This window comes from Ovis aries, chromosome 1 (assembly GCF_016772045.2).
Source record: "Ovis aries strain OAR_USU_Benz2616 breed Rambouillet chromosome 1, ARS-UI_Ramb_v3.0, whole genome shotgun sequence".
Classification (NCBI taxonomy): domain Eukaryota; kingdom Metazoa; phylum Chordata; class Mammalia; order Artiodactyla; family Bovidae; genus Ovis; species Ovis aries.
Genome location: NC_056054.1, coordinates 228,075,892 through 228,102,410, shown reverse-complemented (window position 1 = coordinate 228,102,410; position 26,519 = coordinate 228,075,892). Strand labels below are relative to the sequence as shown.

Below are 26,519 nucleotides of genomic sequence, written 5' to 3'. Positions count from 1 at the left end.
TCATTCTGGAAGGGATTATGTTTCCAATACAAACCAGTGCCCCAATACAAAATACCAGCCCCAGCTGGGTGTTCTATGTTCACACTTTTCAGATGGTTGTGCTATGATGCATCAAAGCTCACCAGGTGTAGAGTCTCATTAAGGATCAGGCCTTACAAACCCTGGAGGTGCCATGAGAAGAGGGTAAGAGGAAGAATCCTTCCTGCCCCTCCTCCAGAACCATAACACTTTGCTCATCTAGAGCCAACAGTCTAATGAAGGGAACCTAACATTTATATTGAACCCTAACTCCCTTAACTCAAGCATGGTTTCTAAAGGATGGCCACTGCCCCCTAGTGGTCTTCTAACGCATGTGGCTTGTGTTCCTCTCCCAAACTGCTACAAGAGAAACCACACAGGGAATCCATCCATCAAAGATGCAAGTTCTCAGGATCATCCCTAAACCTACTGTGTCAGATTCTGTATCTAAATTTTAACAAGATCTCAAAGTGACTCAGAGTTAAGAGATGACTATATTTTAAAAAGCAATATGGTGATATGCTGAGCCTCAAACTATCAGGATAATGACTCAGTATCTTTAAAAATGTTGTGAAAATACCTAAACAAAAGTAAAGCATTATTAATTTATTTGCTACCACATTGTCAACTCTAAAAAGGCTGGGAATCCTTAATTTTCTAGGTAGTATTTGGTCATTTTATTCTATGTCTAGCTACTTGTTCTTGGAGCTAATTTTAAATAGCCAAATAACTGCAAAAAGAAAAAATTTTCCTATGTGTCCCATTCAGTTATAAGTGAATAATTTTTGAGGATCTAATATACAATATGATGACTACAGTTAATAATAAATACTATGCTATACTCTTGAGATTTGCTAAGAGAAGGTCTTATGAGTTCTACCACCAAAAAAAAGGTGGCTGTGTGAGGTGATAGGTGTGCTAATTAATCCGATTGGTAAATATTTCACAATGTATGCACACTTCAAAGCATCCCATTGTGTACTTATATCCAATTTTTATTTGTCAACTATATCTCAATGAAAATGAAAGAAATATGTATCCTAATTTGGTTAGGTTTTAAAAATAATTCCAGAGCCTCATTTATTTTGATGTTCATTTAATAGAAATAATAAACAATTCTCTAGTGACAAACAGTGAAATCAGACATACACCATCCTCTTCAACTCCAAACGAATAACATCTCATTTTAGTCTTTAGAGTTTATCTGCTTTTAGATTCACACCTTCTTACAATAATAAAAGGTATTTTGATGAAAGGGTTCATCTACATGAGGCCCCCAAAGCCTTAAGATCTTGTCTTGTGTAATTTGAGTCTGGGTTTTCTAACTTCAGTTTGTGAATTCTGGTTGGACTTGAATTTTTAGGTACATACCCCATCTTCTGGCTCCTTGGAGTACTGTTGTTAGTGCTTAAATCTCTACTGTATTTTCACAGCTATCAAGCCTTGGTCTCTGCCATTTAAATGGAAGAAATTAACTTGACCTTTATTTCTAATAACTGAGCTGGTGGCTCCCTCCCCGCAAATATAGTTAATAACTGAGAAGTCAGTGAACGCACACATGCACACTCACTAGCCACTTCTTCAGTGAACACTCATCGTCTATATCAGAGGCTGCAGGCTCAGTGCTATAGGAAACGCACAGATGGACGGGCCACAGCCACTGACCCTACAGGCTGCAAGACCTTCCCTCGACCCCCAATTCTACTTTCACCAAGTGCAGGGGAGGAGTGGGCAGTCAAGGTGGAAAAGCAGGCTGGGGCAGACCACGTAGGACCTTTATCCCAGCCTGAGAAGCTTGGACACAGGGAAGGTAGCTGGGAGAGCAGGCACACCCAGGATATGGCTCCAGGAAGACTGACCCAAGAAGAACATGTGCCTGATGAACATCCTGGGGGAGACCAGAGGAGGTGACTGATGGCCACAGAGGACATTTTTACAAACCTGAACTGTCAATCTGCTTCATTCTTTTATCATAGACCGTCTCATCAGGCAAGCTGCTACTCATTTTTCGTCGCCTGTTACCTTTAAAAAAACAACAACAAATTGGCTTTCCCTTATGGTTTTATTATCCAGCCATCTTCAAGCTGGACTTTTAAAAAATCATTTAAAAATCATCATTCTGACAGAACAGATTAAAAAAGGATTCAAAACTCATTCAGATGATTAAGAGTTATGGAACACTTAACAGATCCTGAACGTTACTGGATTTGCAAAGCAGAATTAACATTCTAGTGGATGGAAGGAAGAGACGAGTTTAATGTCCACTTACAAGCACTTACCACTTGTGCTGCTTTTTGAAATGTTCTGGTTCTGATGATGCTGAACCCAGTCACCTGGTAAGGTACAACAAGCAGCAGTCGGAAAGGCGGTATGAAATTGGAATTAAAGCATCGATGTGTGAAAGCACGTGAAGCTCTAGGGTTTTGGTAATCTCTCTCAAATTCAAATGTGGGTTTTAACTTGTATGTATGCAAATACCCTGAGCTTGAACTCCTTCCAGCATGTCTGGTGGGACCAGTGTTTCCCACATTTCAGTCATCTGCATACTGCTGACATGGTATCTGCCACACCCAGAGGTCAGGTGAAACGTCATTCCTTCCGCATTTCTCGAAATCTAAAATTACTATAAATAGAACATTGGCATCATCTGCCATATGGAGAAGGAAGCCTTAAACATTTTTTAAAAAATAAATAACATCTTTAAATTTTAAGTGTATTTATATGTACCCCACTCCACTATTCTTGACTGGAGAATTCCATGGACAGAGGAATCTAGTGGGCTACAGTCCATGGGGTCACAAAAAGTCGGACATGGCTAAGCAACTAACACACACACACACAAATATACACACACGTAAAAGAATCTCATATATGTATTATCATTATGTATACTTGGAGGGTTCTTTGCAGAAACTTCATTACGATTTGACACCACCTGCCCCGTGAGTTCAGCCCCGCTCTAACAGATGCCTATATGTTGGGCAGGCCTTCCACAGGTCGCTTGAGTGAAGACGTCTTATGAGTGATGGGCAATTTCCATTCATCGTTAGGATAGGCCTCCCCAAAATAATAGAAACCAGAACCATCTTATGAGGCAGAATATTATTAATTAAGTTTTAAAAACAGTCTTAAAAGGTGGTCTTTAAAACTGCAAAGAGATTTAGTCCGGAAGAACATCTGTTATTCAGGTTGATACATATTAAATATCTTTACTACTGAGGCATTTGCTATGATTAAAAGGCAACATCTTTCAGGTTCACTTATTTGAGCAAATTAAATAATACAATCCCCAATACAGAATCCCAAAACTAGGACTCCTCTGGGGTAAGTAAGTGTAGTTTGGATAAAAGGGCCTGTTTCAAACTGGCTAATTTAAGGGTATAATATTGAGAACAGGAATCACACCTATACAAAAGCTTCCACCTTAAACTAGGACAGAATCCCAAATGGATTAGATTGGGTTTTGTTTCTGGAGTAGAAAGCCTCAATAGCAAATATGGGCTCTGTGCACCTGCTGAATGTGGGGATTTGACAGTGGGAGCCTGAGAACCAGAGCCGGTGCATCCGTCCCACGAACTGGGGCCTCTGCTTCTCTTAATCGAATTTTTTGATGTTATGGTGATGGGACAGACACTCTATTTGCTTTCCACCCGAGCCACTCCCCCTAACCCTCCCCAAACCCCACGTGCCAAACAGAGTTTTAATTCAAGATGCAAGATACTCACACTCTCTCAATTTTGCCTTCCATACAATTTCCTCAGAATCCATTTCAACCAAGAGTAATTTAAACTCCACTGGTTGCTCCAGATACACTTCAATATAACTTTTCAATTTTAAAAGTGAACCATCCACAAATTCAATTTCCTTAAAAAAAAAAAAGGTGGTTTTCTTAAATTTACAAGTTGCATTAATTAACCACATAAAATGTCAGATAAGGAATAAAGACAATGAGAAGGGTTAGTGCTTCAGCGGATGCCCGCTGAAATTCTGACCTTGTAAATCCATTCTTTAACCACACCTCTTCTCACTCTCCTGCTTTCAGCCCCTCCTTACTTTTACTCAGAACTGTTTTCCACCTCATTGAAGCTTCTAGCTCCATGGCCCTTGTCTTCCAAGTTCAGCCCTTTCCTGACTTCCAATATTTCTTGTTCCCCAAATGGAACCTGTGCTCAGCCATCAGCCACCCTCTCCCAGGCACTTTAAGCTCCTTACCACCTTTCTCTTAGATCATTCTCGATCTGTCCACCTGATTTCACATTTACACTATGTGCGGCGTTGTGTCCACCTTCCCTCACTGAACACCATCTTCCCCCAACAAATCCTTTTATCACTATTTTAGGCATAAAGGATCCCAGAGAAGTGAATGAATTTGCCCAAGTCCACATCTTAGTGGTGGAACTGGAATTGGAATCCATACCTGTGACTCCAAAGTCTGAGCTCTTAGCCACTATCCGACTGTCTCCTGGCTTCCCTGCCTCTGCTTCTCTCCAGACTGGCTAGCAAGAAACACATCTTTAAAAAAACATCAGTGAACTGCACTGGGTGTCACCATCACAAACTAATGCTCTTAATCTGTTCCTCTTCCTTTCTGTTTCAAGTCACCAGTATTATCCTCCTAACCTTCCAAGAGTCAGTCACCAAGGTCTACAAACCTGAGACAGCGCCTCCCCTGCCCCCACTCTCCTAAATCCCTCCAGGTTCATTTCCCCCGAACTCTCCTGCGGCTCAGCCCAGTTGCAGGGTCCCGTGCCCTCCTTAGGCACCTGGGGCCACCTCTCCCAGGACAGCCTGGGAAAGCTTGTCTCTCCCAGGGAATCCCTCACCCTTCAAACCCAGAGCCAACATCACCCACGAGAAAGCCTTCCTGGAAACCCACTGCACTTGGTACTCATCTCTAAAGGAACACCATGTTATAGTAAAATTATTTCTCTACATAAATGGAGCATTTCCCTCACTACACTGGCATCTTTGAGGGAAAAGACTGTGACTTACTTATTTTTTAATTCCTAGCTCTTATCAGGCTGGCTGGTAATAGGCACATCTGATGTCAGCTAAGCAAATCATTAATGGTATAAAACTAATAAGAGCACCTTATATTTACACGGAGTTTTACAACTCTCAGGAGTGCCCCAAACCATTACTTTATATGATCCTTACAGCAATCTTGGGCGATTATCCCCATTTTATAGGCCAGAAATTTGGTTAAGAGGGAGCCCACAGTTAGTGACAGACTACAGTAACTATGTGACTATGCACTAGAAAGCAGACTATTTAAAGCCCTCTGGCTATCAACATCTTTAGTAAGAAACAACTCCTGGGATCCCCTCGGTCTCTTTCTGGGAACATCCACCCATTCAATACGTATTCTTCCCTCTCCTAGTGGCTCTTAACCTTGGCAGCACATTATAGTCACCTTGGGAGCTTTAACAAGTCCAGTGCCTGGGCCATTCCCAGACTAATTAAGTCAGCATCTCTGGAGGTGGGACCCAGGCCACCGAATTTTTTTTTAAAGCTCCCCAGGGAAATTCATTATGCTGCACAGGCCACTCAAAAGCACACCCTTTTCATTTAGTTCCACTGCCCAGACAAGGCTGCAGTTTGATTCCCGTGATTCTCTTGATGTGCCACCTGCTGGGGCCTGATCGGTATGGAAGGGACGAAAATCAACGTCTCAGATAACCAGTGGGGAGATGGCAGCTTCAGGAGCCAGGGCCACGGGTGAGCTCGGCTCTCATGTGTGGCCTGGGCAGAGCGCCTGCCTGCTTTACACACCGGTTTCCTCAGCCGTGTTATTGTATGGCTCAAATGGTTCAAAGCATGTGCAGAGACGCTTTGAAACTGAAAAGGAAGGAAGACTGTCCTCATCAACTTGACTGCTTCTACTGGGCACAAGGCCCTGATAATACCAATATAATAAAACAATGCAACGTGGACCATTGCCATTAGCTCTCTTGCCTCCCACTTTTAATTTAATGGAATCAAAACATGTTTTCAACTTTTCATAAACTGTAAAACAGACAAAGGAGGTAGACCAAAGGAATTTCCACACAGATGTCCAGACTAGATAAGCTATGGCATACACCCAGGGCACATAATGAAAATAAACTTTAAAAATAACCAAGTCATTTCTGACAAGCCAAAATCACTTACAAGTGTCGTGGTGTGTACAGTGAATGCTTCAAATCTAACAATTTATTCCCATAACTATTTTTCAAATGCATTCCAGTATCCTTTGTTAGCAACTCTTTTCCACTAACCTTTAATGCTTTGCATGACTTAATGACTTAAACTTCAGTTTTGTATTACTTTGAAGCTAAAATTATTTGAATAACTTCATTTAAAATGCAAGAAAACTGAAAACCTTTTCAAAGGGAAAGAGAAATGGAGAGTCTATTTTTTGATGACTGCAGATGAACCCTGAAATTCAACAGCATCTTTGGAATAAACTGCAAGTTTAACAAAACAACTGCTTTCTTAGACACTGGGAAATAAAAAAGGAGAACAAAATGCATTATTTTTAAATATCTTCAAAATGCTCTATCTAAGAAATCTACACGCTCCCCCCACTGCTACTCCAAGTTGATTTTTTACAGTGTCTACCTCTGGGGTGATCTCAGCTTCTGGCTCACTGATCAGCCTGTACTTCTTCCCATTCTGCAGCAACTTCTGGCAAACCGGAGGCTTGTCGATTTTCATGAATTTCTTACAGGAGTGCTTTATAGACTTGGAAATATCCTAAAGGTGGAAATAGGTCTGGGTTTTGAAATACATCACCAACAACTGTGAGAGTTGAAGTCAAGAACTGGGCAGTGTGTGTGCCAGTTGTATTATTTTCATGTCCTCCTACAGAAATGACGGCCAGGGAGGATGTCCCACAGTGATCACAAGGGGAAAATGGCCCAGATGTTGAGGCACCTTTGTTCTACACACCTGTCACATAGCCAAACATCTTCCCACAAAAGCACTACAGCCAAAAGTGTCACTTATACCCTGTGTGGCACCACCAATTTGCTTCTGAAGGGTCTGAGAACATTACAGGAGCACTTGCATATGGGTACTAATTCCATGCCCATCACGTGAACAGAGAGCACCTCTTTTACTGGAAGTGGTTCCAGCTGACTCAAAGTTTGTCTCTGCTCCACACCTGACATGTTCCCATCCTTGCTGTCACAATTCTCTTTCTGACATGGCCCTAGAGGGGACCCCGATTTTACATGTATTGTTCCAATGCCCCCCAAGAGGTGAATGTAATCTCTGGCCCAAGGTCCTTTGGTAAAGTAGCTGTATGGCTGAATATGAAATTTAGGTTTCTTGAGACAGAGTTCAAGGAAATCTTTTCCTACACAGGAAAAAAAAACCAACTGGAGAAGGCGTAAAAATAAAACACTAGCCAGGAAGGATATCCTGCCGTCCCCATGCCACGCTCTCCATTGTCCTGATGGCAGCCTTCTCCACATCTGCTGATGTAATCAGCTCCTGACCCCAGCTTCCCAGGAAGTCTGGATAATGCTCTTTCAGTTAACTGAATTTACTTTTAAAATATAAGGTTCATTAAATAATAGTGCTTTTTCCAAATCTATGCTAATTCTACTTTATATGTATGTGTGTTCAGTCGCTCAGTCATCCAACTCTTCGTGACCCCATGGGCTATAGTCCACCAGGCTCCTCTGTCCATGGGATTTTCTAAGCAAGAATACTGGAGTGGGTTGCCATTTCCTCCTCCAAGAATTATACTTTAGGTGCAGTTATTTTTATACCACTTTGAAGGCTACTTTCCCAACTGAAAGTATCTTTAGTGAGATTACAGGAAGCATATTTTGCTTTCTTAGGAGGAAACAAAAAAATCTATTATTAAAGTTTTTACATTTTAATACATATTGCTAGTTATAATCTGTATAACATTTTTAAAGCATGCAAATACTACAACCTAAAACCCCTGGGAGTGGGTAGCTTGATATAAATTCTGTAACTCAAATTATAATTCACAAAGTAGTATACTTTACAATAGCTGTGTGGATCACAATAAACTGTGGAAAATTCTGAAGGAGATGGGAATACCAGACCACCTGACCTGCCTCTTGGGAAACCTGTATGCAGGTCAGAAAGCAACAGTTAGAACTGGACATGGAACAGACTGGTTCCAAATAGGAAAAGGAGTATGTCAAGGCTGTATATTGTCACCCTGCTTATTTAACTTATATGCAGAGCACATCATGAGAAATGCTGGGCTGGAGGAAGCACAAGCTGGAATCAAGATTGCCAGGAGAAATATCAATAACCTCTGATATGCAGATGACACCACCCTTATGGCAGAAAGTGAAGAACTAAAGAGCCTCTTGATGAAAGTGAAAGAGGAGAGTAAAAAAGTTGCCTTCAGCTCAACATTCAGAAAACTAAGATCATGGCACCACTTCATGGCAAACAGATGGGGAAACAGTGGAAACAGTGGCTGACTTTATTTTTCTGGGCTCCAAAATCACTGCAGATGGTGACTGTAGCCATGATATTAAAAGACGCTTACTCCTTGGAAGGAAACTTAGGACCAACCTAGACAGCATATTAAAAAGCAGAGACATTACTTTGTCAACAAAGGTCCATCTAGTCAAGGCTACGGTTTTTCCAGTAGTCATGTATGGATGTGAGAGTTGGACTAAAAAGAAGGCTGAGCACCGAAGAACTGATGCTTTTGAACTGTGGTGTTGGAGAAGACTCTTGAGAGTCCCTTGGACTGCAAAGAGATCCAACCAGTCCATTCTAAAGGAGATCAGTCCTGAGTGTTCATTGGAAGGACTGATGTTGAAGCTGAAACTCCAATACTTTGGCAATCTGATACGAAGAGCTGACTCATTTGAAAAGACCCTGATGCTGGGAAAGATTGAGGGCAGGAGGAGAAGGGGGCAACAGAGGATGAGATGGTTGGATGGCATCACCGACTCAATGGACATGGGTTTGGGTAAACTCTGGGAGTTGGTGATGGACAGAGAGGTCTGGCGTGCTGCGGTTCATAGGGTCGCAGACTCAGACACGACTGAGTGACTGAACTGAACTGAATGCTTTTTTTCTTTTTTTTTTCCGCATCGGTCAAACCCCGATTTTGAATCTGAAAGGATAATTTTGAGTCACTGCTTTATCTTTTGTCAGTGCTCCACCCACCTCTAAGTCATTATAACTGTACTGACAGTGAGTCAGGGTATAAACGGAGATTCGATCCTCTGTTTTCAATGATATAGTTCAGAACATGGGCTACAACATAGATTTATTCTGCATTCTGGCAAACGGGTTCCATTATGAATATCCAAACCCTTCCCCTCAGGTCATTCTACCTTAAACATACTGGGTGCTTCATGAATATTTGCTGCTACAAAACCCAGAATGTTGAACCCATGAACCAAATGTCAACTTTTATCCAAAAAATTATTCTGGAATGAGTTACCCTAATGAGGTATGTCTTACTGGCAGAGCTTTAAGCCAAGGAGGAATCTCCAGTCTCCCTATGTTTGACCCAAAGACCCGAAACGGCCCCCCAGTATATCCAGAGCAGGTGCCTCACCAATTGTAATGTCCCAGTCACCTGGGAATACTAAGCAGGGCAGGCTCTGAGTCTGCAGGTCGGGGCGACGCTGAGATTTGGCATTTTAAGGAGCACCCTTGCTGACGGCAACCAGCTGCTCCTGGTTCCCTGGTCCCCAAATCACATGTTCAGCAGCAAGGCTGTAGAGAACAGATGGCCTTGGCTGTTCTCCAGGCAACCGTCTCCAAGGCCAGGCCTGCTGGATCATGCCACACCCACCTCTAGAGAGCTATTTTCCTATCTGCTCTCCTCCCGACGCTGTTCACATGTATAAACACCCATGTTCCATGGCTCTGAGGGCCTGGCACTGATCTTATAACTTCTGTGAGTGAGCATGACATCAGACCCACCATGGGGAGACAATTAAACCAACAGAGACAACCAGATCTTAAATCAACAGACATCACCCAGACCTTGTATAAAGTCTGAACACACAGTATTCAACATTTAGTATTCACTTTCATTGGCTTTACCTTGATGAAGGATTCATTATTGGTTGCTACGTACACTCGGAAAGACAAGGACGGGTTATGGTCGATGGCTTTGTACAGAATCACCGCCCCGTGGTGGAATACCGTCTCTTCGCTTTGAATAACGGGTCCCACAGGAGAAAGAGAGCTCACACGCCATTTGACGTGGGTTGCAGAATGGTCCACAGTATATTCTAATGAGGCCCCAGTACTTTTAACATGGAAGACTTTGAACGTCATGTTGGTATCTCGGTCTGTTAACACAGGAAGGTGAATTAGTGTTCTGGGCGTTGCATACGTTGCACACATACTCTCACACGTCCACACATGCACACGCCAATCAAACTTTTAGCAAACAAGTACTCACGACCCAAGCAGAGGGAATGTGGAAACTGAATGGAGGTAAGACAGAGCGGGTCACATTTAACATCAAACAAGGGTCCACCGACGGCCCAGGGCTTCTCAATGAGGTCTGAATATTTGCTCCAGGACAAGACGCAATACTTGATATCAACTTTCCTGTTAACCTCAAATATCAGACCAGTCTCCGTGCACTGGTAAGTTCCCTCTCCATCCACCTTCAGCCTGCATCGGACAGAGAAGAACACCTGTCAAGTCCTGATGTTTGTGTAGGAGAGGATTTCTTTAAAAAAAATTTTTTTTAACTCATTTTATTTTGTTGTTTAATTTCACTCAAAAGCACTGAGAGAACTCCATAACATTTTGAAGCAGCATCACAATCAAAGGAAGCAATCTAAGGTTTTTCCTGGTGGCTCAGTAGTAAAGAATTCTCCTGCCAGTGCAGGAGACACAGATTTGATTTCTCATCTGGGAAGATCCCACCTACCTCGGAGCAACTAAGCCTGTGTGCCACAGGAAGGTAGCCCCCACTCCTCGCAACTAGATAAAAGCCCGCACAGCTACAAAGACTCGGCACAGCCAAAACAAATAAATAAAATTATATATATATATAAAAAGAAAACAATCCAAGAAAGAACACAAAATGTGTGAAGTTAAGTTATGCTGTTTTGTGTTTCCCCAACTTGGGGTTATTTTTACATAGGCAGATAAATTACTAATGGTATCATGTCTCCTCAATTCCCAATGACTCACAAAAACTGTCCTCGGGAAAGAAGCCTGGGGGTCACGAGTTCATTGTGTTTCTGGAGAAAAAGCACAGATATAACATATAAGTAAATGTCATTTTCTTAAATAAAGCAAATTAAAGAATCATCCTTTATAATTAAAAACATACTCACATTTTCAGCATTACAGTGTTCACAGTGAGCTTGGATCTTATTAGATTCTAAATGATAGAGAAAAAATTTTACTTGCAGGAATGTGACAGGCATTTTCAGACAAAATTTTTTTGACAAATATATATGATATGACCATATCACAAAATCCAAAGATATAGGCCCCCTCAGCAATAATGAGACTATTTTGGAGAATGTAAGTTCATACCTGAATTATTTGTGGGCAATTCTTTATCCTCCCATTCTTCAACTGTAAAAGATATTGTCACACATGTATTGGCATAAGTCAGTCACAGGGTAAATCAGTTAACCAGCCCCCCCCTACACACACACACCCAGCTTCACACCAATAAGAACCTTGTGCTAAATCACTTCAGTCGTGTCTGACTCTTTGGGACCCTATGGACTGAGGCCTGCCAGGTTCACTGTCCATGGGATTCTCCAGGCAAGAATACTGGAGTGGGTTGCCACTTCCTGCTCCAGAAGATGGTCCCAACCCAGGGACTGAACCCGGGTCTCCTGTGTCTCCTGCATTGCAGGCGGACTCTTTACCATTGGGCAAGCCCAACAGGAACCTTAAACGTATATTAAACATCTCTTTGAGTGGATTCGGTAATACATGACACATTCTGTTTGTGAGTCTCGCTGCAGGTATAAGGCAGCAGTCCCCAAACTTTTTGGCACCAGGGACTGGTTTCACAGAAGACAATTTTTCCATGGACTAGAGGGCGGTGGGGGGAGGGGCGTGGGTTGGGATTATTCAAGTGCATTACATTTATTGTATACTTCATTTCTATTTTTATGACATTGTGATATATAATGAAATAATGATATAACACATCACATGGCAGAATCAGATCATCAGGCAGTAAAGTCTCATAAGGAGTGGGCAACCTAGATCCATGGGTAGTTCACAGTAGGGTCTGTATTCCCATGAGAATCTTGTCCCACCGCTGATCTGACAGGAGGTGGCACTTAGACGGTAATGCAAGTGATGGAAAGTGGCTGTAAATACAGATGAAGCTTCGCTCGCTAGCCCACCGCTCATCTGACAGGAGGTGGCACTTAGGCGGTAATGCAAGTGATGGAGAGTGGCTGTAAATACAGATGAAGCTTCGCTCGCTAGCTCACCACTCACCGCCTGCTGTGTGGCCTGGTTCCTAATGGTACTAGACAGCAGCCCCGGGGTTGGGGACCTCTGATATGAAGCAGGAAAATAAGCTTGAATGTGAAAGTTTCCATGCACCCCACGTTGGCACATTAAGTCTTTAGCTGATCTTCTGACACTGAAACAATAGCTCTCTCATCTCACACAGGCACAGGGTGAACAGGATACATTAGAGGAGATAAGAGGGCAAGGGCACTGCCTCACTCTTACCCTGAGCAGACGCTTCCTCGGTGGAAGACTCTCCTAGTTCCCCATCTGCGGAGACAAAAAGAGCTCAGGGCACAGGTGGTCATGGACGAGCTCTTCACCAGTCACTCCTCAGCTAGACCAGTGTCTCAGCTGGACAGCCACAGGCCCCAATGAAGAGTCCCTCAGAGTGGTCAGAAGTTGGTAACTAAGCCGGAGTCGTTATCCCCAAGACAGAGCCTGACTGGCATCAGCCCTTCAGGTTAGTATAGTTAGAGATCAGCGGAGCAGTAAGAGAGGAACTGACGTCTGATTTTGGGCATGTTTAAGCCGGAACTGTCTTGTAAGAGTCTCTGATTTAGCATGTGGGCTCTTTCCACTGGCTCCCCACCACTCGCCTCTGGTCTGCCTCCCTGCATTTACTGCCCTCCAGTCACTCTGAACCACTCTCCCCGCCAAAGCATGCTCCTGCCTCAGGCCCTTTGCATCACTGTCTCCCAGGCTGAATATCCACATTGCTCACCCAGTCACATCCCTGCTGTCTCTGCTCAAATGTCACCTTATCAGAGCGGCTTTCATGACGCCCCACCTCTCTCCCAAAGCAGGGCCTGCCTGACACATCTCTTCCCCCTTTCATGCTCATCAGGGTACTGCTCACCACCTCACCCATGATAAGCTCAGTGTTTCTGCTTCCTGTCTCTCTCCCCACTAGAATGTAAGTTTCACAAGGACTAATCCCAGGGCCTGGTAAGCATTCATTTTCTGAATGACTAGAATCGCAGAATACAAAAATACATTATGAAAGGGAACAGTGGTGAATTTTCCTGTTATCTACACTGGCTACTAGTTGCATGAGTTTAGGCTCTTTAGTTACGTACGAAATCTTTGTCTATTACCTTCCTCATCTGTTAAATGAGAATTAACATAATACCACTCCCCAGAAAGACAGAAAATTAAATTATGGGTAGTTGACTCATTGGAAAAGACTCTGATGCTGGGAGGGATTGGGGGCAGGAGGAGAAGGAGATGACAGAGGATGAGATGGCTGGATGGCATCACTGACTCGATGGACGTGAGTCTGAGTGAACTCCAGGAGTTGGTGATGGACAGGGAGGCCTGGCGTGCTGCAATTCATGGGGTCGCAAAGAGTTGGACACGACTGAGCAACTGAACTGAACTGAGGGATTGCGTCTGGTACTCAGCAAGCAGTCAGTGAGTGCTAGCTATTATTTTGCTATGGGTGATGTGTGAAACTCAAAAACATTAATAATTCTGAAGCAGACAATAACCTTTCACTTGGGAGATGACCTAATGTGTTGAATACTTGGTTTTATATTTGAAAGATCTGAAGAACCTTTGGGAGGATGAGTCCCATTAGTAAGACCAGGCATCTTGAGCACACATGGAAGGTCCAGGCCACCACCAATGCCCAGAAGCAGTGGACCTCCTCTCCGCGCCCCCAGGACCCTGGCTCCAGTCCTTGCTACACAAGCTGCCTGCTCTCAGGACATTACATGGGGACCAGGGGTTGCAAGACAGAACCAGATTTAAAAAACAGCATTAAAATGAAATAGAAAATAGAGACTAAACGTATTCAGAATTTTGGACTCAGAATACCATAGATCTGAAGGTTCTGAAACACCGATCCAAGTCCTGCACCAGAAAATCTTTCAATCCTATTCCACAGTTGCTATCCTAAAAAGCATCACAAAATTCTTATTATTTAATGACTATCATCTACACTGCATTTCACCCACATCCCATGTTTTTGTGTCTTGCGATTTGCCTGGGGAACTGAGAAAACGAGTTATTAGAGAAGCCTAACCGCCCAGCACAGTCTCCCACCAGGTCTTCCCAGCCAAAGCAGAGAAACTGATGCACTTCTCTCCAATACATAACTCTCGGCTTCTCTTTAATCCATGCGATTCAGGTGACTTCAGGGCTCAGAACAGAAGGTATATCCAATCAGAAGGATGACAGGTGGGCCTGCACCGCCAGTTGGCCCACCCAGAGAGAAGCAAGCATCCCAGGGTAGCCTATTTGGTCCTCCCATCTGACCTGAGAATGGTAGTGAATGGGGGGTATCTTTTTGACCTTTTCCCCAAGGTGGAGGATAAAAGGTCTTTTAACAAAGAGACTAACCTCCGGGAAAGGCAGGGCCCTGTGGACAGCCTTGGACATCCAGGTGTCTCACATGGCCAAGGGCCAGGTCCAGCAGCTCCCTGACCTACATGTGCCCTGTCTGACAGCACTGACTCGAGCCTCCCATCCAGATCTGAGCCTATCTTGAGCTTCACGGACTCCAAATGCCTTCCACCTGGTTGCCACCCTGACGAGGCCCTGGGCCAAACCTGGCTGCCAGGACCCTGGGGGCCCTGCCTCTGGATCCCTGTCTCCATGGCCATTTACTCAGTTATTAACCAGGAACAACAAAGAACAGATCCCAAGAAAGAGCCTCTGACTTCATTTCTATTCTAGTCCAAGCTACGGAGGCTGGACTTCTGATTGCATTTTTTTTTGATTGCATTTAATTGGATGAAATAATCCTTATTATGTATAAGGAGGACTGGAAGTAGAAAGGCTGGCATACATTATTCCTTATGGGTATCAGATGGTGACATCAACTGCATGAGTGTGATACAGAAATGACTACAGGTTCTTATCTATACACAACATGACTGCAAGGAGCTTACAGTTACCTTCATGGGTTCCCCACTGGGAAACTGCAGAGAGAATTAGATTAAATACAGGACTTCTGAGTGAAAAGACTTCATTTATTTTAAAATATTATAAAGACACCCCCTGACTGCCTTGTTAAGTATTTGTGTTCATAAGCAGATTATATTCTAAGAACTGGGAGGGCAAAAAATCCTAAAGCATAATAAAATCAGTTAAAATAAAGGCTTAGTCATGCAACTTCAGTATTTCACGAAACTTTAGACCAAAAGCAAATTTTATATTTAGAATCTATGTCTTTAAAGTGGTTTAATGACTCAAGATGTTCATAAACAGCCAGAACAGCAAGCCAGAAACTTTAAACCACAAATGGTACCACATTTTCAGCAGTGAACAGTCTAGTCTGTGATTAACTGTGAGCAGCGCCCACCACGGGAGGAAGCAGAGACTGTGGCTGTAGATTTTGGTCAGTCCCTCAATCTCTTCTCCTCTGGGAACCACAGAGCAAAGCCGCACACGCAGAGTCTTGGCATCAGTGCAGACCAGGAACACATCCCTTGTATTCCAAGTGTACTGAGCTCAAATTTTCAAAATGCTTATTCATTTCCCAGTGTTGAGCCCAATCTGACATGGAAAAAGATCACGAACAAGCAACTTGCAACTTAAAAATCTCAAAGCCTATCGTTCTTTCTTCCTTTCAGTAACAAAAAAAGAAAGTCAGAGGAAGGAAGGATATACTCACTTGTTTTTTCTGGTTTTGCCTCCTCATTATCTACAAAAAAAAAAAAAAAGGTTGAAATCATGTCATATGAAATTCATATGACAACTAAGAAAAAAACACACAGGCTAATGGAAGAATAGGTAAAGTGTCTGCCTCTCACCAATAGCAACCATTTCCTGTCTTTCTTCCTCAGCTCATCCTGTTTTGCCACTTTACTTGCCAACTAGAAATTATTTACCATGTAAGTACTTTTCGGTACTTCAACAAAAGGACACTTGTAATTACTATGTCCTCAAGCAATATCAGTGACATGGGCTTTACATTAAAATAAAAATAAAGGTGTCCATGTTTAACTAGAATTCTGTTATTAAAGAAAAACATACACAGATAACTCACCAGATTCAGCTTCAGAACCGCTCTCAAAACTGCTGTCCTCACCTTAAAAAAAAAAAAAAGGATACACAGAAGCACACAATGAATAAAAAAGTAGGAACCATTTTTTAAAATTATACATATAATAAAACAGACCCAAACTCAACTAATTTCCTCCTTTTACTCCATTCTGAGTCCCAAACTAGTCTGGTTTACGAAAAAGAAGGCTTATCTTTCTTTGGAGCTGGATGAAATATACTTTAATTACTTAAATATGAGCCCAAATCATACTTCGGCTGCAATAACCACTTTACTTGGGTGTCATCCAAGTCTCATCCAGCCTGGCCTGCCTCTACTGCTCCCATCTTGCCTCTGCACTGTGCATCTAGAAGGTTCCATGCACAAGTTCAATGATACAACAGTGCAGAAATCTGTAATGCAAAATGCCATTTCCCTGAAGCACCCCAAGAACGTTCTCTCCCTTTCCTCACCCCCAACTCAGCCCGTCTGTCCACTGCAATCAGGCTTCTGTTCCCACAGTTAGCTTGGAATTCTTTCCCCAATGTCCCCAAAGGCCCACTAACCCCAGACCCATGGGACAGATCCATAGTTCCCAGAGGTACAGGCATCTACCAGCCCTTCCTGTCCACACAGCTCTCCCATCTATTCTGGTTCTCCACCCACCTCTGCATGTCTTCCATCTGCCCTACTGTGCGTGCTCCGTGCTCAGTCGTGTCCAACTGTTTGCCACCCCATGGACCGTAGCCCGCCAGGTTCCTCTGTCCTTAGGGATTCTCCAGGCAAGAATACTGGAGTGGGTTGCCATGCCCTCCTCGACGGGATCTTCCCACCCAGCGATCAAACCCCAGTCTCCTGCACTGCAGGCGGATTCTTTCCCATCAGAGCCACCAGGGAAGCCCACCCAACTACTAATACCCAGGCCCCACTTCCCACACACACCCAGCCTTCTTCCTACCTTGAGAGCCCCATAAGGGCCTATCACCTACCTCCCAAAGCGGATTCCAACCCCCACCTCCAAGGGCGCCCTGACCTGCTCCTGACAGACCAGACAAGCGGAGGCACCTCGCTCTCCCTCACCCGCCCTCTTCAACTGCTCCTCCTGCTTCACCCTGCTTGGGATCCCCTGAGTAAGTGTGTGGAAAGCTATTAATATGATTCTCAGATCGTCCCTCGATACACACACACTACCAACCAAAACCAAGGACGGGCAACAGCTATATGGAGGAAAGAAAAGAGTTGATAATAAAGATGAGAACAATAATAGAGCAGCTAAGAGCAGCTTTTCTGGGGAGTTCACCATGTGGCAGGCACTATACAGTATATATACTTACTCATTTACATGTATTCATCAACTACCTTTATGTACTCATTTTGCACATCTATATTTACATATATTTATGTAAGAGCTTTACATATGTTAACACATTAGCCCTCACAACTGCCCAATGAGGCAGGCTGAGGTCAGTTAATTTCCTCATGTAAGACCACCACCACCACCAGCCCCACTACCCCTATTCTCCACCCAGGGAGTGGAAGCTAAGATATCAACTCGGGTAATCCAGCTTGAACTTGCATTCTTATCCATGCTGTTTCACTTGCAAACATGCTTCTTATTGCTTCAGCAGTTTAACACCCAGGAGCTGGTGATGGATAGGATGAGTGGGAAGAAGGGGAGGAGGAGGCAGGTTCACCTGAGTGGAAGGCGAGGCACTGAAGCAGGGGCTGGGAGATCAGAAGTGGTAAGACACGGCCTTGGTCCTCCAGGGCTCGAAGCACAGAGCTGTGGTTCTCAACCTTGGCTGCACACTGATGCCACCTAGGGAGCTTTCCACACACACCCAGCCATGCCTGGGATTCTGGCTTCCTTGGGGGTTACTGATTAACTAATCGGGGCTAGCATTTGTGGTAAAGGGCCCCAGATAACTGGAATGTACAGCCAGGGCTGAGAACCATGGACTAAAACCAACCCACCATAATCACTTCCTCGTTCCCCCAGCTGTACCCAGCGTGACTGCCACTCCTTCCTCCAAGTCTCAGACACGCCACCCCACTGCCTGGATAGCCCTTCCCCAGACCCCACCTCCAGACCCCCGGGTATCCATGAGAAGCCAGCCCAAAGTCACTTCTGCTGACCGACTCCCTCTGCCACACCAAGTCAGATGAGAAGTGTCTCACCACCCTGATCCCCCCACACCCATCCCTAGATGCTCCATGAGTGATGACTGTGTGAATGAACAAATGCTTTGCCCAGATTTAAAGAGCCGAGCAGCCCCTACCATGTCTCTACTCTGCCAGTTCCCTCGCAGTATGGGACTTGGCGTGTATCTGTGTGCGCCCGTGCGTGCTAAGGTGGGTCCAACTTTCTGAGACCCCATGGACTGTAGCCAGGCTCCTCAGTCCATGGAATTCTCCAGGCAAGATCTCTGGAGTGGGCTGCTGTGCCCTCCTCTAGGTGATCTTCCTGACCCAAGGATCAAACCTGCATCTCTTATGTCTCCTGCATTGACAGGCGGGTTCTTTACCACTAGCGCCACCTAGGAAGCCCCTAGGACCTCTGCAGGGATGTAATTCTGCCTGGGCCAGCCCCAGGTGAGGCCCACCTTCTGCTCCAGGTCCTTGGGAAGCAGAGTCTGGGGCCATCCCTTCAATTCACCTTCCCTCTGGTTTGGGGCCTAAGACTCCTTATTCTATTTCTGCTTCCCTGCCCCCTCAAGCCCCCAGGACCATCTTTCTGTCTCATGGCACATATTTGAGAACTAAATAAGATGTCTGTGAAGAGTGACCAGCCCGGGGCCTCATACACAGTAGTCACGATGTTTAAGGGGTAGCAATTTTTACTAACAGGTCACACTCCTAAACTCTAGTAACAGGCCAGCCCAAGCCTGCTACCCCCAGCCCTAAACCCTCCCCACGTTTGCATAGGTTAGAGCTCTGGCAGCAGGATCCCTGTTTGGGGAAGCTAGCATGCAAACAGCCCCGAACTCTGAGTTTCTTTTCTCTCATTTTCTCATCCTGGTGGGTTCCACCTTCACCACACCCAGCTGTCCTGAATGCCAGCCTAGATGCAGACAAAACCTACACCCCTTTGACCCATTTCATTCCACTATATTTTTAAAAACTTTTAAAAATAAACCTTAAAAAAAAAATGAAAGGAAGGACAGAAAGGTGAGAAAGGGAACAGAGGAAGTGTGGCAGCAGGCAAACTGAAATCCCAGGCCCCGTGCATTCCCCAGGCTAGAAGCCCGGTCCTCAGCATTGAAGTGTGGAGTCCTAGCCACCGGACCACCAGGGGATTCCCACCTACACTTCCTGACCAGCCTCCCTTTATCCAGTTGAGAAGGCTCCACCCCACTCTGACCTCAAGTGTCTCTCCCCTAGCCCGAGAATCTGAATTACCTACCATACTCTGCATTCAAGCATTTTTAACTCTCAACTTCAGACACTGCTGCCAGCAGCAGGCTTTCTCCCCCTTCCTTAGACAGCGGTCCTTGCACAGTCTCCTTCTAATCTTCATTTTGGTCGCTTATTACGAAACCATCTTTCTCCTACTTTTTTATTTGACATTAAAACCAAAGGGTACTTAGCACAACTTTAGGGACCAATCGTCTTTAGTCACTAGCAACACGGAAACCTCATAAAGATAACTGATGTAATCATCAAACCAGTACAAAATTACCTTGATGAAAAAGGGGGAAATATCCTTAATCTTGGGCTTCCCTGGTGGCTCAGAGGTTAAAGTATCTGCCTGGAATACTGGAGACCTGAGTTCGATCCCTGGGTCGGGAAGATCCCCTGGAGAAGGAAATGGCAACCCACTCCAGTATTCTTGCCTGGAGAATCCCATGGAAGGGAGGAGCCTGGTGGGCTACAGTCCATGGGGTCGCAAGGAGTCGGACACGACTGAGCGACTTCACTTTCACTTTCTTTCACTTTCACTTCATACTTAATCTTCCAGATATAAAGATAAAAGCTCCCATCTGGCAACAAGATTGCCAGGTGGCCCTGTTTTCAGAAATGACAAGGGCAGGAAACAAATTAGAGGGACAACTTTTGCTACTTGTCTGTCCTAAATACATTCTGTTGCACATAATCACAGGAGTAAATCAAGCATGCGAAGACCACAGTCCCAGAAAATGGTTCAGGACAAACGGCCCTGTGATTTCTGTGATTTAAGTTTTTTGAGTTTAAGTTTTTTCAAGAAAACATGGATTTTTTTCCTGGATGACAAGCTTTGAATTTTTTTCTTCTGATATAACTTTTTTTATTTTTCTATAACAACCTTGAGTGAGTGAGTGAGTGAGTGAGTGAGTGAGTGAAGTTGCTCAGTTGTGCCCGACTCTTGGCAATCCCATGGACTGTAGGAGCCTACCATGCTCCTCTGTCCATGAGATTTTCCAGGCAAGATACTGGAGTGGATTGCCATTTGCCATTTCCTTCTTCAGAGGATCTTCCCAACCCAGGGATCAAACCCAGGTCTCCCACATTGAGGTCCATACACTACATAATTCAGAGTGTACAACTCAATAGCTTTTCATATATTCACAGTTCTCTGGTGGCTTCGACGGTAAAGAATCTGCCTGCAATGAGGGAGAACTGGGTTTGATCCCTGGGTTGGGAAGATCCCCTGGAGGAGGGCATGGCAACCCACTCCAGCATTCTTGCCTAGAGAAGCACCATGGACCAAGGAGCCTGGAAGGCTACAGTTCATGGGTTCGCAAAGAGTCGGATATGACTGAGCAATTCAGCAACAACAACTGTACATCCATCACAACAATCAATTTTTCATTTTAAACATCCCCTAAAATCCCCTGTACATTTTAACTACCACTTTCAATGTCCCCATTCCCCCTAGACCTAGATAACCAATACTCTATTTCCTGCCTGAATAGATTTGCATATTCTAGACATTCCATAAATGTCCAGATAAATCCCATAAATGGAATTACATAATAGATGGGCTTTTGTACCTGGCTTTTCTCACTGAGCATGTTTCCAAGGTTTCACCATGTTGTAGTATATATCACCACTTCATTCTTTTTTATGGCTGAATAATATTCCATTGTATGGTGTTATAATATTGAATTGTGTCCAACAAAAATTTCACATTTTAAGTCATAATCCACCTTAGAATATGACCTTATGTGGAGATACAGTCTTCACAGAAGTATTTACTTTTACGTAAAATGAGGTCATCAGGGTGGACACTAATCCAAGATGACTGGTGTCCTTACAAAAAGGGGAAATTCAGACCCAGAGACACACCACAGGGAGAACATCATGAGATCATGATGATGGCTACCTACAAAGCCAGGAAAGAAATCTAGAACAGACCTTCCCTCCTAGTCTTCCAAGAGAACCAACCCTGCCAACATCCTGACTCACATTTAGCCCCCAGAATGTGAAAGAACATACTTCTGCTGGTTAAGCTCCCCAGTCTATGGCCCTTTCTTACAGCAGTCGCAGCAAACAAACACAAATGGGTACACCACATTTTGCTTATGAGTTTAAAACTTGATGGACTTTTGGGTTGTTTCCAACTTTCAAATATCATGAATAATGTTGCTGTGAACATTCGTGCACAAGTTCTTTTGTAGAGATATGGTTCCATTTCTCTTGGCTATATGCACGGGAGAGAAACTGCTGGGTCAAATGGCAATTATCTTTAACTATTTGAGGACTACCAAACTGTTTTCCCAGGTGGCTGTGTCAATCTACATTCCTATCAGCAGTGTGGGTGGGTGTGGGTGTTCAATCGTGTCTGACTCTCTGTGACCCTATGGATTGTAGCCCATCAGGCTCCTCTGGTGGTTTTTTCCAGGCAAGAATACTACAGTGAGCTGCCATTTCCTCCTCCAGGGGATCTTCCCAACCCAGGGATTGAACCCACATCTTCTGCATCCCCTACACTGAAGGAGGGTTCTTTATTACTGAGCCACTGGGGAAGCCTCCATCAGCAGCGTCAGTTCAGTTCAGTTCAGTTCAGTTCAGTTCAGTTCAGTTGCTCAGTCGTGTCTGACTCTCTGCGACCCCATGAACTGCAGCACTCCAGGCCTCCCTGTCCATCACCAACTCCCAGAGTTTACTCAGACTCATGTGCATCGAGTCGGTGATGCCATCCAGCCATCTCATCCTTGGTTGTCCCCTTCTCCTCCTGCCCCCAATCCCTCCCAGCATCAGGGTCTTTTCCAATGAGTCAGCATTGGAAAAGCATTTCACATGAGGTGGCCAAAGTATTGGAGTTTCAGCTTCAGCATCAGTCCTTCCAATGAACACCCAGGGCTGATCTCCTTTAGAATGGACTGGCTGGATCTCCTTGCAGTACAAGGGACTTGCAAGAGTCTTCTCCAGCACCACAGTTCAAAAGCATCAGTTCTTCGGCGCTCAGCTTTCTTCACAGTCCAACACTCACATCCATACACGACCACTGGAAAAACCATAGCCTTGACTAGACGGACCTTTGTTGGCAAAGTAATATCTCTGCTTTTTAATATGCTATCTAGGTTGGTCATAACTTCCCTTCCAAGGAGTAAGCATCTTTTAATTTCATGGCTGCAGTCACCATGTGCAGTGATTTTGGAGCCCCCCAAAATAAAGTCTGACACTGTTTCCCCATCTATTTCCCATGAAGTGATGGGACCGGATGCCATGATCTCAGTTTTCTGAATGTTGAGCTTGTGTATGAGGGTTCAAATTTCTCCACATCCTTGACAATTTTCATTGTAGCCACCCTAGTGGCTGTGAAATGGCATATCTCTGTGGGTTTGAATTGTATTTCCCTGAAATAATATTGAGCATCTTTCATGTGCTTATTGGGCATTGTACATCTACTCTGGAGAAAAGATTTTTTAACCCAAAGGTCCTATGAAATCCAGCCCCCACCTGTCTCTACAGACACACTTTGGCCCTGCCACCCTTCCCCGCACTCTCTGATTCTAGTCATCTGACCTTCTTCAGTCTCTGCAAACAAGCGCTGTGCACTTTCCCACATGGGGACATGTACATTTACACCTGCAAGTCTTTTGAACTCAGATAACTCTTGTCCCCACCTTTGCGCTGTTACTGTAATGCATCCTTCAGAGTTCAAGTCAACCATCACCTCCTCAGGGAAACCTCCCAGGACTACCCCAGCCAAGTATCCACCACCTGGTTTGGCTCGCAGAGGACCCTGTACTAGGTTAGTGAAACCAATCTAGAAAATGGTCCAGTTGCCTCATCAGATAAATTCTCAGTTTCATTAAGCACAGCTTCATCACTGAATTTTAAGTTACTGATTTCACTAGGCTAGGTAACCATGAAAGTTTAAAATTTAATCAGCTCTTTCAAGTAGAAAAATGAAAGTTCCTATCTTTCATACAGATTGCATGAAGTAAAACAGAAAAATTAATTGTTATTTATCTTGAGATAAATTGGCTATTTTATAAAAATTTCATTGGGGCATTTACCAATGTTAATCATATCTCTTACCTGATTTAGAGTCCCCTGAAGTATCTAGGTTGGGGCTGGGGAAATCTAAATTTTGAGAAAGAAATCAAGTTTAGTAGTATAAATACCAGGATAAAATAGAAGACTGTGTTCATTTTTGTAAAAAAAAAATGCTAAACCAAAAATAACAGAAGTATCCTCTTCTATAAACTGAATTACCTCTTTAAACCCAAAGCAGCACTGAAAGTCAAATTAACACCCAGTTACCAATGGTAAGCAAGGCCATATTCTCAAAGGATAAAAGATTTAGACCAAGCAACCTTAAGCCTTTTCCAAGAGAAGGCAAACAGAAAGCCAATAAACTTTATAATGACCTTTGGCTGGGTCCCTGGCAACCTCTTGGTTCTGTGCCAAAGGAGTGGCACTCTTTGATCAACTTAGCTGCTCTCTAAAAACATCCCTGGTGATTAAGTAACTTGACACCAGAAAGGGAAAAAAAGCACCTGGTTTTAGATTTTGTAACTGAAGAGCAAATGATGGTGTTTCTATAGAAAAGACTCAGAGTCCTTTCCCACTGAACAGTCAACTCATGCAAACAACCATCACTGATTTAGTGAAATGACACAGACAGGTTAGAGGTGAGGATTCAGATAAGTTGGGACCAGACTAGGGAGGACTTCAAACGCAATTGAGAAGAACTGGCCTTGGGGGGTGTTTCTCCTACAGGGAATGATGTGGAGATGCAGAATTACATGAGTGCTTCAAGCTGAAATGGGCCGTGGTGTTCCCAAAGATGCTGGCGGACTTTGGGCGGGGGGCAGCGGAGAGAGGGGGCGGGAGGTACTGTTGTTCAGGATGCATTAGACTCCAGAGAGTCTAAAACTCTGCTGCAGAGATTCAGCGATGAAGTGATAAGAGCTGAGGCCCGTGTAGGTGCATGGGAATGGAGATATTATAGTAAAGGAGAAGGGGTAACTGCTGCAGAAGTTACCAACAACATCAACTAGAGCAAGAGTATTTCTGTGTAGGGAAGGACTGCCACTTAGTTACCATGCCCCTCATCTGTATTTATGCCATGCTCAATTAGATGGCTCATGGACCTAGCACTCTTCCATTTCATTTGTCTGGAACATTCACCCATGCCAGGCTGGTGAACAGAAGGGGCTCGATTACTGGTTGACTGCTTCCGCTCGGTGCAGACAGAGACTACTGTCCCTTCGCTGACTTACTGTCCACTGTGCGATGGGCACTCTGCAGCAATTAGGAGAAAATCCATGTCCTAGCCCATAGCATGTGTGAGGACAAGGAAGACCATGCAACAGACAAACGAAATTAGGACAATATGAAATTAAGGAAGGCGCCAGTACTTTGCTGGTCAGAGAGAGAAACTGAGAGAAGGGACTCAAGCCTCAGCAACCCCTAAACCTAGACCATGACCTTCTTTTAACAGCAGAGGTTTTACTTGATCCAGTTTCAGGGACAGAATTAGGTGTTGCTATTTTCATTAAGTATCTAGAATTGATGATAACACTGAAGTACTAAAGAAAATATCTGCTCGTGCATAGAACAATTATAGAATTCCATTGACAATACTTCTCTATTCTTATTTTACTAAATTTAAAATAAGGTTAAAAAGAACATTAGAGGCAGAGTTTAAAAGGAAAGAGATGTAAGATTATTTGTTTTCTATTCTTAAGTTATAAAAACCACAAAGGTATGAATTCTTTACATTTCATTGTTTTAAATATCTGTTGACAAATAATCTTAAAGAAACTTCTGAAAAACTGTCATTATCTCATCATCCTAACCTACTGATTATTTCAACACATTTCTGTAAGCTGGTGACTGCATGAATGTAATGAGGCAATTGCAGCCCATAAATAAAATGAATAAAGAAATCATTTTCTAAAAATGCAAATTTCCACACCGTGCAGCTTAAGTTTTTCAGTTACTCAATGTTGACTTAGAGTTCATACCTTTTTCTTCTAAAGAGCCTTGGTGATCATCACTAGAACAAGAAGAGAAAAACAGTTTTATAAACGGATACTAATTTTATACAAATAATTATGAAAGTCTTCAAAATGATCATACTATGTTTCTCCAGAAATGTTGGCAGGTGGAATAACTCTCTCCCTCCTCAAGGCTCTTCCTGCCCCCTCACTCCCCACTCCAATCAGACTCAAAACCACAGGGATAGAGGTGACTTTGAAGTGTGCAAGTGAAGCCCTGCCGGTCCGCTCACACCCTGGGTACCAGCAGTACCGTGCACAGGGTCACTGCGCTGAATCCCCACACCGCACGTCTCCAGCCCATCCATCCACCTCGCCCCGCCACACTGGCTTCCAGTCCCTCCTCCTGGTTCCTACAGAGGGCTGCTCGCCCGCATGCTCCAAGGTCTTCTCACCTGCTTCTCCAGCCTCCTCCCTCCCATAGAGCACTTCCAGGAAATCAAGGGCCTGGACAGCTCCCCCATTCAATTAACTGGTCCTTCCACTGCCTGACCTGGTGTTTGCATCCCCACCCCGGCTCTGCCCTGCTCAGTCCCACGGGAGGTCTCAAGGGAGAACTCCCCACCTCCACTTCCCACTCCCCGTCCTCCCCCAGACTCAAAGCCACCAGCCTTTTGCTTTTTCCCACG

General features: G+C 44.1%; 1 protein-coding gene across 1 annotated transcript in view; it reads right to left on the bottom strand.

The window, feature by feature from the left end:
- Positions 1-26,519, bottom strand: part of LOC105611838 (uncharacterized) — a 44,500-nt gene that overhangs the window by 4,097 nt on the left and 13,884 nt on the right. The window contains exons 3-16 of the mRNA XM_027963882.1: positions 25,858-25,889; positions 23,924-23,968; positions 16,463-16,504; positions 16,088-16,117; positions 12,694-12,738; positions 11,524-11,565; positions 11,319-11,365; positions 11,173-11,222; positions 10,427-10,644; positions 10,063-10,313; positions 6,619-6,753; positions 3,744-3,882; positions 2,298-2,351; positions 1,960-2,040 (exon numbers count right to left, since the gene is read on the bottom strand). Of these exons, the coding sequence (XP_027819683.1) occupies positions 1,960-2,040; positions 2,298-2,351; positions 3,744-3,882; positions 6,619-6,753; positions 10,063-10,313; positions 10,427-10,644; positions 11,173-11,222; positions 11,319-11,365; positions 11,524-11,565; positions 12,694-12,738; positions 16,088-16,117; positions 16,463-16,504; positions 23,924-23,968; positions 25,858-25,889 (1,211 nt within the window). The remainder of the gene's footprint in view (positions 1-1,959; positions 2,041-2,297; positions 2,352-3,743; positions 3,883-6,618; positions 6,754-10,062; positions 10,314-10,426; positions 10,645-11,172; positions 11,223-11,318; positions 11,366-11,523; positions 11,566-12,693; positions 12,739-16,087; positions 16,118-16,462; positions 16,505-23,923; positions 23,969-25,857; positions 25,890-26,519) is intronic.